We start from the raw sequence: 13,706 nt of genomic DNA on the forward strand, positions 1-13,706 counted from the left end.
CTGTTTCTGCAGGAACTTGGACTCATAATTACACGAATGCGCGTGGGTGGAGTGCGCGCGCGTACGTGAGTAAGGGGCGGGGGGGGGGGGGGGGGGGGGGGGGTGCAGAGTGCAGATAGAGATCGAGGTAAAGACAGAGGGAGACAGCAGGACAAAGCGGACTGCGCAGAAACATCTCAAACTGCACTTCTCTGCTCCTGACTCCAGAGCAGCGCGCGTGGACCCGGGCACGAGGAGGAGGAGGGGGGGAGGAGGAGGCGGGAGGAGGGATGAAGAGGCTGTCACACACGGCTCGGCTCTCAGCAGAGTTATTTCGTGCACTCAGCAGCGCGTGCGGCGCCGCTCTCACGCCCTCTCCTCTCGGTCCTCACACCTTCTCCTCCACGGCGCGAGGACTCCGGCATCGATCCGCAGGTGTGCACCCCCCACCATGATGATGATGACGATGATGATAGTGTGAAGTATGACATCAGAGGGACCGTGGGCTGGGTCCGTCACGTCTCCACAGACGGAGTACCGGGAGAACCTACCAGAGGTAACGGAGGGCTTCTTCTTCTTCGCTGGTTTCCCGACGTGCTGAGGGCTTCTTCTTTGTTTCTCTGACGCCTCGGGATGGATGCACGAGCAACAAGCGAGCGTGGCGCGTGCAGCAGCAGCAGGGGCTCTGCGCACTCTTCGCGGGTATAACGCGCGGCTCGATCGGTCGCTTCTCCTCTGGATCTGTGAGTGTGTGTGAGTGTGTGTGAGGGTGTGTGCGTGATTAAAGGCTGTACCTGCGGGACCACAGCAGTCTAACAGCCTGACACCTGCCTCAGCACCGAGCACGCGGCCGCTTTTCTCTGCTGGATCGAGCCCGAGGATGAACTCGGCTCGTGGATTCAGGAAAGTCTCCTAAGAAGTACCTCGCGCCTCGCGGTGGTTCTGCGTGTTTTCCCGGTGCGGGTCTTTGTTTTTTCTGTTCGTGGGGCGGAGGAGGAGAAGGGGTCGCACCATGGGCTGCCACTCCGACTGCCCCCCCAGACTGAGAGCGGGGCTCGCTCTCCGGGTCGTGTGGGTGCTCCGGGCGCTCGTGGACCTGGCCGGCTCTCAGGAGATTTACGCGCCGCACTCCATCCGGGTGGAGGGAGACGTGACGCTGGGGGGGCTCTTCCCGGTCCACGCAAGGGGGGTCCCGGGGATGCCGTGCGGGGACATCAAGAAGGAGAACGGCATCCACCGGCTGGAGGCGATGATGTACGCCCTGGACCAGATCAACGGGGACGAGGAGCTGCTGCCCAACGTCACTCTGGGCGCGCGGGTCCTGGACACCTGCTCGCGGGACACGTACGCGCTGGAGCAGTCCCTGACGTTCGTGCAGGCGCTGATCCAGAAGGACACGTCGGACGTCAGGTGCACGAACGGGGAGCCGCCGGTGTTCGTCAAGCCCGAGAAAGTTGTGGGAGTGATCGGAGCCTCCGCCAGCTCCGTGTCCATCATGGTGGCCAACATTCTGCGGCTGTTCCAGGTAGGAGCTGAACCCCCTCTGATGACTTACCTCACACCTTGATCTGTGATGTCGCGCTCCTTACGTAACCGAACCCCCCCCCAACACAAACACACACACACACACACACACACACACACACACACACACACACACACACACACACACACACACACACACACACACACACACAGAGTGAGAGGGTGTGAGCTGTTTGAGGGAAACCCCCTCAGAGTGTGTGAGATAAATCCCTCAGCATGTATCAGTGTGAGAGAGTGTGTGTAAGGCGTGCAAACACTCTCTGGTGGTTGTGCAGAGCCTCAGACAGCAGCAGGTTGTTTGGACCTGGTGGTTCTGTGTGCAGCAGGATCAGGTCTGAGCCCACTGTGGTTTAATGGACCACACGGAGCCGTGTAACATCATGTTGCGTGGATTTCGTCACTCAGGGTGTGTGTGATGACCAGTGACCCAGCAGCTCATGGTGCTTCAGGTTTCACTCTGCAGCCCTCAGAGTCCCAGGTTTCTGCTAACAGGTGTTCATGCAGGCTCAGAAGCTTGTTTCAAAGATCCTGAACCAGAACTGCACTTACCGGGGTCAAAGGTCATATCTGCAGATGCAAATCCACCCTCTGACAGGAGATCCAGATCTGTCCACGCTGCTGAGAAAACCATCAGAGCATGTGCAGAGTGCCTCCCTGTGCCACTCTGTGATGAATAAAAGGTGTGTGTGCGGGGTGTGTGTTCTGGGGTGTATACTGGGTGTGTGAGGGTCAGTCATGCTTAGAGATGCTGAAGCTCTGTTTTACCCTGAAGCAGTGATAACTCTCTGGCTCTGCAGCTCCTGAGGTCTGAGCAGCAGTCGGGCATGGTGAGCGGTTTGTTACAAATCTGTAACGTTTCATTCTTCTCTCTCTGTGGGTTAGGGCTGGGATGATATGCTACTCTTACCATTCAACTCTATCTTTGGCTTTTTGGGCTGCGGATCGGATTTCAATTGCGATTTTTTGACTTTGCGGTTCTTAGTTTGCTTTTTTAACACTAGACCATGAGAAAAGTGAAATGATGACAATATCTACAGATGATATCAGGAGCCATATTTTCCCACAGAATGAGCATCACCTAAGTCAGAGAGAAACATTTCTCCCTCTGCTGGAGGGAAGTCACTTTTTTACAATCCAGTTTATGAACAAAGACTGAAATGAAGAATTTTGAAAAAAAAAAAAAAAAAAAAAATAAATAAATAAATGAATAAATAGAAATAAATCAAGAAAAAAAATCTTGATTTAAAAATTGCCAAACAAAAAATCCTGACATATTGTATTTACATTTTTTCTCCCACCCACTCTGTGGCTGCCCCTCAGACACTGGGGACTGGACACGAGCTCAAAGTTTGGTTCAACTCCACACATGAAGGAAAACACAGAAAGGCAGATGGAGAGCGCAGGGCGAGACACATAGAGATCACCGGAGACAGGGTGCAGATAGAGAGAGGTGGTGCTGAAGGAACAGCTCCTCTCCTCCTCTCCACCCACCTGTCCTTTGAATGAATGAAAAAACACGTACATTTTAAAGCCTTTATACAACTTTTTCCATGGTGTTGTACTAGATACCTGGAGGATTCTCCGTATATCACTGACAGACACTTTAGAAAACTCCAGCAAACACCTTATTTATTTAAACTCTGCCACCTAGGCCTGTCACGATAATCAATAAATCAATTAACCGAACGATAAATAAAAACGTCCTCGGTAAGTTTGCCAGTCTCAACAAACTGACACGTGCATGCATGTTTGTTTTCCTCCTCTCTTTGGACCAAAGAGGCTGAATGAGAAGATGGCTCACTACGTCTATCTTTCCTAACATCGGGGTGCATAGGTTCTATAGCGGATTTAGCGGATTTATAGCGGAGTGAGCATCTGTCAAAAAATGCGATGTTTGGGGTGAAGATGGGGCTGCTCGCGCTTACACAGAGAGAGAGCTGAAGCAAGCGTCCTGAGGGGTAAGGAGGAAACACACGCTAATATGAGTGATGGCACCAAAGATACGGTTCTTAAGCCGCCTGCCACAGTCCCAGTGTGGGAATATTTAGTTTTTTATCAGAATGAACAAAGTGTGAGCTCATGAACACCATCGAGCTGATATGTCACATTTGTTTGAAAACAGTGGAGACGAAGAAGAAGAAGGGGAGGTGCAGCGGAGCCTTGTTCTTTGACAATCCGTTCTTACTGAGGCTTTTGGTTTGCAAAGTAAATAGAAATAAAAGCACCAAATGGTGGCGCTCAAAGACAGATACATTACCAAAGAAATACAGCCCTTCAATACGGTTGAAAGCCAGAAATGTTAAAAATGTTTGACAGACAGTACGGATTGACTGGGAAAAAGGACATGTTACAAACGTCGGGAACTGTATAAACTCCCTTTTATTTAGGCTATAGTTTTTATTGTTTATTTTTTGTTGGGTTTTTTTTTCGGAGTTTCGTTTTTTCTTTCCAGACAGGGTCTATGTTTTATTGTTTTTGATTAGTATTAATTATTTTCATTGACATGTATTTTTTTCTAAAAGAGTCCATTTCATTTTCATTGTATTTTTTTCTCTTTGTTTGTTAAACTTATTATATTTTTTGTTTAACTTATTTGATTTCAAAGATCCTGACCTTTTAATTACAGTTAAATACTCTTAAGAAATTAAAGTTTCTTGCTTTTGATATGGTGTACTCACTTTATTATCCCATTTATCATAATTACATCAATGAAAAAAATGGAAAAAAAAAATCAAAATAATATTTACAATAATATTGTTTATCGGCAATATTTTAGAAAATTATCGTCTAGCAAAATTTGTTATCATGACAGGCCTACTGCCACAACACTATCTACTGTCATTTTCTACTCCTTCTTTCTGTAGCTGGAAATACTGAAGCCAGCTCATGATAATGTTGAGCGATCTGTGAATACGCTCTAATACAACGTTAAATCAAAAACACACACTTTTCACCTCATTACCCAGTCCAACTGACAGAAAGAGAACCATGATAGAGCTGTGACTGAAAATCCTCGGCAACAACCAAGGTTTTAATAGTTTTGGATTTGTCATTATGGTTAAGTATTAGTTAGTTTTGACATTTTATTTTCCATTACAGATTAGTTTTAATTAGTTTTAGAGCGGGCATTCTAGTTTTTATTTAGTTTTGATTTTTGCAACAAGGCTTTGTGTCAGTTTAGTTTCAGATTAGTTTTAGTTTTTTCATACCTTATTAACCAGGTGAAGGACTGAGAAAGGTCAGAGAAAATATTTTGTCATACAGTTTATTTTCAAGTCCAACATAGAGCTCACTGCTCAGTCAATGCTGATACTGAACTGTTGGCTGCTGCCTTCAACACAAGAAAATAATATAAACTAAATATAAAAAATATAAACATAAATCATATAAAAAAATGTTAACACTATAATATGATCTTTGATAATTAGAAACTTGGACTCTGTCACAATAAAGTCAGACTCACATGTAGTTAAACTATTACAGATACTCTGATTCGTTGCTCCGCTACGTTTGGTCGCAGCACAGAGCACAGCCAGTCAGTGCAGTTAACAAGCACGTCCCAGTATGTCGCTATGATGGTGCTGTACGGCGCTGACAACTGCTGAAAACTGTCATAAAAATGGTTGGGAAAATGTGTCAGATTAATTTAAATCCTAAAGGCTATTAATATTGTCAAAAACTGTAACTAAGGACATTTTGTCTTTAACTTTAGTTAGTTTCAGTTAGTTTTGTGAACACAAAAAACAGTTTTAGTTTACTTATCGTTTTTGTTTCCTTTTCTAGTTTTTATTAGTTTGAGTTAACTGTAATGTATTTTAAATTTAAGTTTTCTTTTTTAGTTTCATTTTAGTTAACTATTACAACCTTGGCAACAACAAGTGTGTCCACAGATGTGCATCACTTTTAAGTGTCCTCTGGAAACACTTCCATTGTGTGGTAGTGTATTTGCAGTGTGTTTTTCTAATGTGTTGTGTTGTGATGTTTGCAGTGCATTTTCTAAATGCTGTGCACGTGTCGTCAAATTGACGAAGATGTTTTCTTAATTTGCTTGTGTTTTTGCATGTGCTTCCTTGAGTTTCAGCACTGTGAACTTTCAGGGCCACCGTAGAAATGGCATAAAAGCCAACTTAAAGTGCAAACTTTTGAAAAGGGCCACCAGAGTGGAATTTTTCTGAAACATCACTGTTGCCATGTGCACAGTAAGCTGGAGTTTTTAGTGGAAATGCTGATGTCACGCTCTTCTTGGCACAAACAGTCCAACAGTAATGTTGTTACAAACGTTGTGGCCCACGGCAGCAGGTGCTGGGGATTAACATACGCTGTCGCATCAGAGTCTCCAGACTCCAGAAGAGTCGCTTGGAATTGTGGCTACTTGCACCAGAGGGGTCTGAAAAGTCACTAAATATTGTGACAGAGTTGCCAAGTCAGCTGACTTTATCTCATGCACCTTTATATGTTATCATCTCACAACGCACTGCAAAGGCCAAAAATGGGGACCTCCGTATGTCTAAAAAAGGTAGGACAGTCAAAAGGTTTTTAGAGTGATTGGGACATTTCATGCATCGCTACCAGTGAAGTGAAGGGGCATAGGGAAAAAGCATCCTAGGGCCAACTAATGCTAACACTCAGGGTTCCCTTTGGAAGTCATAGCTGCAAGGGTGATGGAGGACTGGGCTGAGGGGGCTTCATGGCTTTAACAGGCCAGGGGGGAGGGCGGTCAATGAGTTGTTTGGATGTTGACAGTCAGGGCTCTAATTTCGTGGCGCAGCACAGGGGGCGCAAGCCTGGCGCAGCCTGCGCACAGCTAATTTTGGGCGGCGCACCACCGTGCGCTGCCAATTTGACAATTTGGTAGACGTCTGCGCAGAGATGGGTGTGACGGCGCACCAGGGGGAGTTGATACTGAGTATATATCTGGCTTCTCTCATTTCATTTAATTCAAAGAAAAGAGGGAGAGAAAAGACAAAGAAAAAAAAGAGACAAAATAAATGTGTGTCACTCAGGATTTACACGTGATTTCCCATATTTCTCTGTTTTAGTCTTTATTTTTAACCTGATCTAAAAAGATGGAGTACATTATTGTAAGGAGGATGAGGTGGAGACACTGGGAGAGTATACAGTATATCACCAAAGGCTCTGCTTGGCAATGACAAACCAGGAGTGCAGGTGGATCAAAAGTATTCTGAATGGATAAGCCAGCTGTGTAACTGTCTCTTCATTTTGTTCTCCTATTAATGACAAAGGAACAGATTACATCTGTCCCGGGAGCTGGTCTACACGGTGACGTGCTTCGTGTCCTCCGATGTGCCCCGCTGTCCATTCTCCTGCTGCAGGGACAGTGGCTCTGACCGTCTCCACTACCAGCACTGTTTCCACGGTACTGTGGATCAGTCAGACCAATCAGACACTGCGCCTCGGCCACAGGGCATTTAAAGGCGAGGAGAGGCGCTCATTTGATTGGTGAAGACAGCGCTCGGCTGTGTTAAACCCACTCACGGCTTTTCTCCTCCCTCTCTGCCATTTGCGCGGAGGGAGGCGTGGACGCGCTCCTCTGTGCTCCTCTGGGCCTTGACTGCGCCTCTCTTGGCACTGCAGGAAACTTGCAAAGTGCGCCGGTTACGCCCTGTCCGCGCGGGGAACGCCGGCGCAGGACAGGTGCGCCTGCGCTTGCGCCTGGTCTACAAAATTAGAGCCCTCAGTCTTTATTCATTCAGATCCGAACCACGACAGTCGGTATGTGGGGAGAACATGTGCAGGTCCAGACCCCCGACGCTGTCTGACAGCTGGGTTCACAGGTTGTGGGTCAGGAAAACACAGCTCAGGGTTCATCATCTGCAGAGGACCATGATGCAGGTCTCAGAGAGTGAGGGACAGGATGAATGATGCATGTTCACTTTATGATTCATTACCTTTCACACACCTGTTTCTCTCCGGACATTATCTGATGGTGCTGTACTTTAGGATCCCTAATCTGAGGCTGCAGACGTCACATCCAGACCAACATGCGGCAGATTGATTTGAGGTTTCACCGTGTTTTGCATTTTCCATATTTAAGCCGACCACCAGCTGCACAGCAGGGTTAATATATGCAGCAGGAAACAGCTGCAGTGCATCAATTAAAGTCAAACTCTGCTCCTTTTTTTCCTTTGCTGCCTTATAAATGTTGTAAAGATGGAGTCCATGCAGCGAGGCATGTGCCTGACCAGGAGATATAATTCATGCACATGGATAACACATGCACAGTAATCACTGCCCTGGATTAGGCTGCCAGGAGGAGTTTCAGGGGTCAGGAAGAGAGGATTGTATTTCCATGTAAACCTGACCTTAGTTTATGAAAGAGCTGCATGAGCAGAGTGAATGTGAGAATGAGAAAATATCTGACTCTGTCTTTTCAAAGTTTAGCTCGTGGGTACGATCCATCCCTGAGAGAACTGTTAAAGTCATCCTGTCCGAACCTGGGAGTCTCTCCACAGAAACCAGGAGCCGGCTTTTACTTTAGTCCACGTACTTTCATTTGTGGATGCCGTTGATGAAAGTCTCTGAGGTTTATCTCTTTTCAAAGATGAGAACAGCATGTGGTGTGGTTAAACGATGCACCCCACGAACTGAGCTTACAGTCCACATGGCTTCCAGTGCTGCATACTCTGAAAAAACTGAACTCTAACCATGTTTCTGTCTTATACCGGTAAAAATGTCTTAATGGTAGAGATTCAGTGACAATTTTGGCCCAAAAGCTTCCAGCCGAAAGACTTTTATCAGGCAAAAACCGCAGCCAGCACGCTCTGGTCTGGATAAGGGCCAAAGTGTGCGCAGTGTTTCAGTTTATCTGAAATACGTGAACACTCCGTATAGCCGACAGAGAGACAGGAAAAAAAATGTCACAACCACCACAAGAATCACAGAAAAACATCTTCCATCAGGGTCAGAAATGTCTGCCTGTTCAATTTCCTGGGTTAATTCAAGAAACTAAAGCAGATGTCGTTTTGGACATTAAAAAAACCTGCTCATGTTGTTGCTAAAGAGTGGAGCCTGTATTCAGGACAGCAGAGGGGGTAGAGGTTACATTTCATCAACAAATCCATCACAGGTCCATTAAAAAGACCAAAAACCAGAAGCCAGGGTTCTGATACAGAAGAAACCATTCATCAGCCCTGAAGTGTTTCAGTTTGCAGCAATTAAAGCAGGAAACAATTCCAGCTGCTCTGAGTACAGGCTGCTGGAGCTGATTCAGACAAACACCTCTTCCTCTTTCCTCCTGCTCATCAGAGTGTTTAAAGGTAAATGGACTTTCCTCTGAGGATGAAGACTCTTTATTGTTGTACTGTGATCAAAACTCAGCGCGATGAACCAACGGACAGGTCTGATGGCTCTGCCTGTTTGACTATTTCTCTACAGCTCAGCAGTTCAGCTCCTCTGAGCAGAGTCACTGACTCACTGACTCACTGACTCACTGACTCACTGACTCACTGACTCACCCACTCACAGAGTCACAGAGTCACAGAGTCACAGAGTCACAGAGTCACAGCTTAAAGTAACTGAGTCTCAGGGGCTGTTTACATGATGACTTTTTTAGGGTGAAATGCAAATGTTTTGTTGCGTTCCAGCCTCTCATTTACACCCAAAACGCAAACTTTTGAAAACGGCCTTCAGAGTGGATTTTTTGAAACACAGCCCACACTGTTGCTGTGTAAACAGTAAGCCAGTGTTTTCAGTGGAAATGTTGTAGTCATGCTCCGCTTCTGATGAGCGCATACAACAGTCCAACAATACCTTTTTTACGTGGTGATCTACCATGTTGTGCTTGTGCTGCTCAATCTGCTGAATCTGTGACTGTCTTTAACAAAATGAGCATCTGTTGCTCCACTTCTGCTCTTAGCATTCACCAACACACCAGATGATTGATTAACTCTACTTCAGAGGAGATCTACCAAAAGCTGCTTCTGGATAAGACAGCACCACCTACAGGCCTGGCATGCTTACTACAGCGTTTTTAGTCCCTTGGTGTTTCCTTGTAATTGCACATTTTTTTCACTGCGTTTTCACTGAGTTTTGGCGTTTTCTTAAGAAATGTTGTCGTGTAAACAGGAGCTTGGAGTCACTGAGGCAGCATGACACAGTCACAGCTCAGAGTCAAAGCAGTGTGTCAGTCCCCATAGAGTTTAAATAACCTGCAGTTCCCTGAGAGTCCACTAGAGACTATCTCCTGAGGACATGTTTACAGCCTGGATCAGAAACACTTTGTGCCCCTGTAGCTCTTCTCTCCATGCAATGAGGTTATTGCGTGATGATTTTCAAACTGGTTCACATTGAAGGAGTGAGTCTCAAACACCAAGGTCCGCCTCTGACAGGTCCTCCAGAGGGCTGGCCAATCAGAATGAAGGGGGGCCTTACAGAAACAGCAGCTAAAACAAAGGGTTTCAGACAGAGGCTGAAATAAGGGTTTCTTAAACAGCAGAGAGAGAAATAGAGCTTTTACTGAGCTGAAATCATCACCCAGTCTGACAGTTTTTCACTCTGACATGTCCAACCCCTGGACTGATGGAGCAGCTCAAACAGGGTGGATTAATCCTGAACTTCTTCAGCTGCTCTCTAAATTTCTCCTGTGACGCTTCTTTAACCCAGCAGCTCTGCAGAGGACCATCCTCCAGCCATCACCCTCCTCCTCCTGCAGCTGTCTCCTTTCATTCAAACACAAACCTGGATCTTTTGCTCCCAGCTCACAGTTTGGGGCTCGTTGTGAGTCAGAGAGTGAGTCATGCAGGTCTGAGTGTCAGGAAATCTAATCACTGTTTGCTCATAAAGTTTGTAGGAAATAGAGTGGGCTGCAGAGCTAACAGGAGAGGAAACTCTGTGAGATCAGCCCTCTGTCATCATAACCATAAAATAATGAAAACCTGTCAAAGGTTTGAGTCTCTGGATCTGTTGCAGCAGATGTTACTGAGCGCTGAACTCCAGCTTTTAGAGTTTAATGATAGTTCGGTCTTTCTCTCCAACAGGACTCTGAGAGTACAGACCTATCAGTCTCCGACAGTGATGCCGCTAACAGGCTACTAAGTAACACCTTACTCTGATTTGACCACTTTGTTCAGTTACGACTAATCTAACGTAACTATTTCACCAGTAATCAGATTAAAGTTACTTATCCAAATCACAGTTTGTTACCTTGCATTTTATTTTCCTTGTAAAAAAAAATAGTTTGCTTTTTTCTCGCGTCTCAGGGAGTGATGGGAGCCACGTGTTCATCATGTTTTCAGCACGAGGAAAACTCAGGTGTGACAGCAGCACACAGAGGTAAACAGAGGGGGAGAGGAGAGATGTGTGTTTTCTAGCTGGAAACTCCATCACTGTTTGGAGTTTGTGTCAGCTAAAGATGACAAAAAAACAGTTCTTTGTTCACTCTGTGCTGGCAGTTTAAGCCTGAGAAGTTGTTTGACTTTTACCTGGAGGAAAGGTGAGTCCCGTCCTGTAGTGCACCAATAATAGTACTGTAAAAGCTTTCTTCTGTTTTATTTTGAAATTCAAAATGTATAAAAGGAATATTTTTCTTTTTTCATTGTAAAGTACATGTTTTACAATGACCAGTGTCTGCATGTTACTTAAAACAAAACATGTAGACTCATGTTATTCAAATTGTGCAGCTGCAGGGGTTGTTGGCAGCTGCTGAATGTAACTAATTAAATAACTTGTAATCTAACTTGGTTACTTTTAAAATCAAGTAAGTAAGTAACATTTTGAAGGAGTAATCTGTAATCAGATTACTTTTTCAAAGTAAATGTGGCACCACTGGTCTCTGACCTGCCTCACAGCAGAGCCACAACTGGAGCCTGATTCTGGTTCATTAGGAGGCCTCTGTTGGTGTCAACGTCCTTCTTCCTCTCTTCAGCACTTCTAAAGCTTCTCCTCGGAGCCACGGAGCCACGGAGCAGAACACAGATGAGGCGGATCAGAAAGGGGAACAATCAGAAACTTTTCTGAAGTGTTTGAAGAAAACTTGCGGAGCTGTGATGGTGAGAAGAAAGAGCTAACCTGCTCGGCGTGGCTGCTTTCATCTGAGAGGAAGCTGCTGCTTCCAGAGACGGCGGGTGTTGAGGGGATGTTTTGATGGTTGCTGACTCTGTTGCCTGTTGCTGGGTGAATTGGTCTCTGACATTACTGAGGAATAACAACCGCTGATGAATATGAATGACAGACTTTCACAGAGAGGGGATGGAGAGCAGTAATTATAGCACAGGTCACGGTGCTGTGTTTACGACGGTTCTAACCCCAGGTCGTCAGTGTTTCTTCATGTTTTCACTGATATTCTTTCTGAGGATGTTAAAGACACAGTAAGTTTTAGACATGTTCAGTGATGAACAAACAAACCAATCAGAACATGTCTTAGATAAAAATATCAGTGATCGCTTCAGGAGGGCGACACTATGCATCGACAATGATAAAAAGTCATAGACAACAGAAAACATGTCCAACATCTACCACTCCAGGCCTGTAGGGGGCGCTAAGTCCATTGCAGCTTGATGCAGAGGGAGAGAGATTAAAATAAAACCATTTATTTCAATAAACTACTGTTAATATTTTCCCTGGTCAAACCTCATCTTAGACCAGCTTTGAATCATTCAATTCAGTTGTAATGCAGCCTCACTCCTGTAGGGGGCACTGTGGCTGCTGCAGGACTGTTAGTATTCCTAATTTAGCCAAAGAAACAGCAGCATATAAACTAAAGTTAGGGCATACCACACAAAGAGCTGATGTTTGGATGCATTTTAAAGTGGATCAGGAGAAGTCTGTGGCACACCGTCTAAAGACAGCCCTGTGGGGCATACAGCAACCCTACACATGAGCCTCAAGAACTTTCTTATGCACCTTCAGTGACCCAAAAACTGGGACTCATTATGGGACAGCAAAGAGGCAAAGAAAGAAGACTGAATGCTAAATGAACACAAAACAAAAGTAGAAAATCCCGAGGAGAGGAAAACAGACCCCAGACTGTCCGCCTGACCTCCTCTGAGGCCAGCAGCAGGCTTTAAGGAGACACATTTTAATCACCAGGTGTTTAAGTCTTTATTCAGTCTTAATTCTGTCCCTCTGGGCTCACGTAGCTCATATAAATCTATTTTTTCCTCTCCTTGGTGTTTTATTAACCCTTATTTCAGCCCCTGTCTGAAACTCTTTGCTTTGGCTGCTGTCTCTTTAAGACTACCTGCTCCACAAACCCCTTTGCTCTGATTGGACGGCCCTCTGGAGGGCTGGTCAGGGGTGAGCCTATGAGCAGTCCATGGTGTTTGAGGCCCGGCCCTCCAGCATTTCATGAACCAGTCAGGAGGCTCTTGTGTGAAGGCCCAGTTGTCAGAGCGGCGTGTTCTGATCAGTTTACTGATTAAAAATCGATGAATGCTGTGACAGCAGAGTGTTTCTGACAGTGATGTTGATGTTTCTTTCTCCTCTGAAGTAACTTCCTGTTGTTGATGATGATGATGATGATCTTTGTGGTGTTAACTTTGTGTCACGTCAGGGTTTCCTCCACTGGAGACATTTTGAAGATTGTGTGTTCTGACTGTGTGCTCCCGGGCCTGTCTGTGCTGGCAGGTTTTGTTGTTCTGGGTACCTAACGATGTTGTATGATGTGGATGAATCTGCTCTGACCCGGAGGATGAATCAGTTACCTAACACCTCTCTCTGAGCTTCTCCTTCTCTCCTCCTCCTCTCACCAGCTCCTAACGAAGTCGTGTCTCAGGGTTTTATGAACCCAGCTCAGGAGAGTCCAGCCCTCAGAGGGCTGCTTGTTTCTGGGCGTGTAGATGTTGGCTCATAGTTTTAGTCTGGGCCTCCTCCTCCTCCTCCTCCTCTCTGTCCCTCCATAATGTCCCTGCAGGAGGCTCCTCAGGAGGCTCCTCTGAGTCTCTGTGTGTGGCGAGGAAGCGGACGCCGTGTTTTACCTTGTTGATGGTGGTTTCACAGTGAACAGATGAGGTGTGAGCTCAGGGCTGAGCAGCTCAGGGTGCTTCAGGCTTAAAGCCAGTAAATGATCAGTCATCACAGGACACACTTGTGTACATACAGAGTCCAGCTCAGCTCTGCCCTCTCCCTCTGACACAGGTCAGGTAACCAGCTGAGGATTCTGGGAATCAACGCTCTTTGGGGAAGACTCTTACTGTGCTGGGTCTGAGACGCATTAAAACAGGGGA

The 13,706-nt window shown here is 45.9% G+C and overlaps 1 protein-coding gene across 2 annotated transcripts in view; it reads left to right on the forward strand.

Annotated features, from left to right (window-relative positions):
• The first annotated feature begins 256 nt into the window (after nucleotides 1-256).
• grm7 (glutamate metabotropic receptor 7) overlaps nucleotides 257-13,706 on the forward strand; it is a 378,422-nt gene continuing 364,972 nt past the window's right edge. For both annotated transcript variants that reach the window (XM_074669750.1, XM_074669683.1), the window contains exon 1: nucleotides 257-1,504. In XM_074669750.1, coding sequence (XP_074525851.1) covers nucleotides 992-1,504 — 513 coding nt within the window. In that variant the 5' untranslated portion in view covers nucleotides 257-991. The remainder of the gene's footprint in view (nucleotides 1,505-13,706) is intronic.

Source organism: Halichoeres trimaculatus, unplaced genomic scaffold, assembly GCF_033239565.1.
Source record: "Halichoeres trimaculatus isolate MK-OKI-2021-1 unplaced genomic scaffold, fHalTri1.1 fHalTri1_scaffold_1, whole genome shotgun sequence".
NCBI classification, from domain to species: domain Eukaryota; kingdom Metazoa; phylum Chordata; class Actinopteri; order Labriformes; family Labridae; genus Halichoeres; species Halichoeres trimaculatus.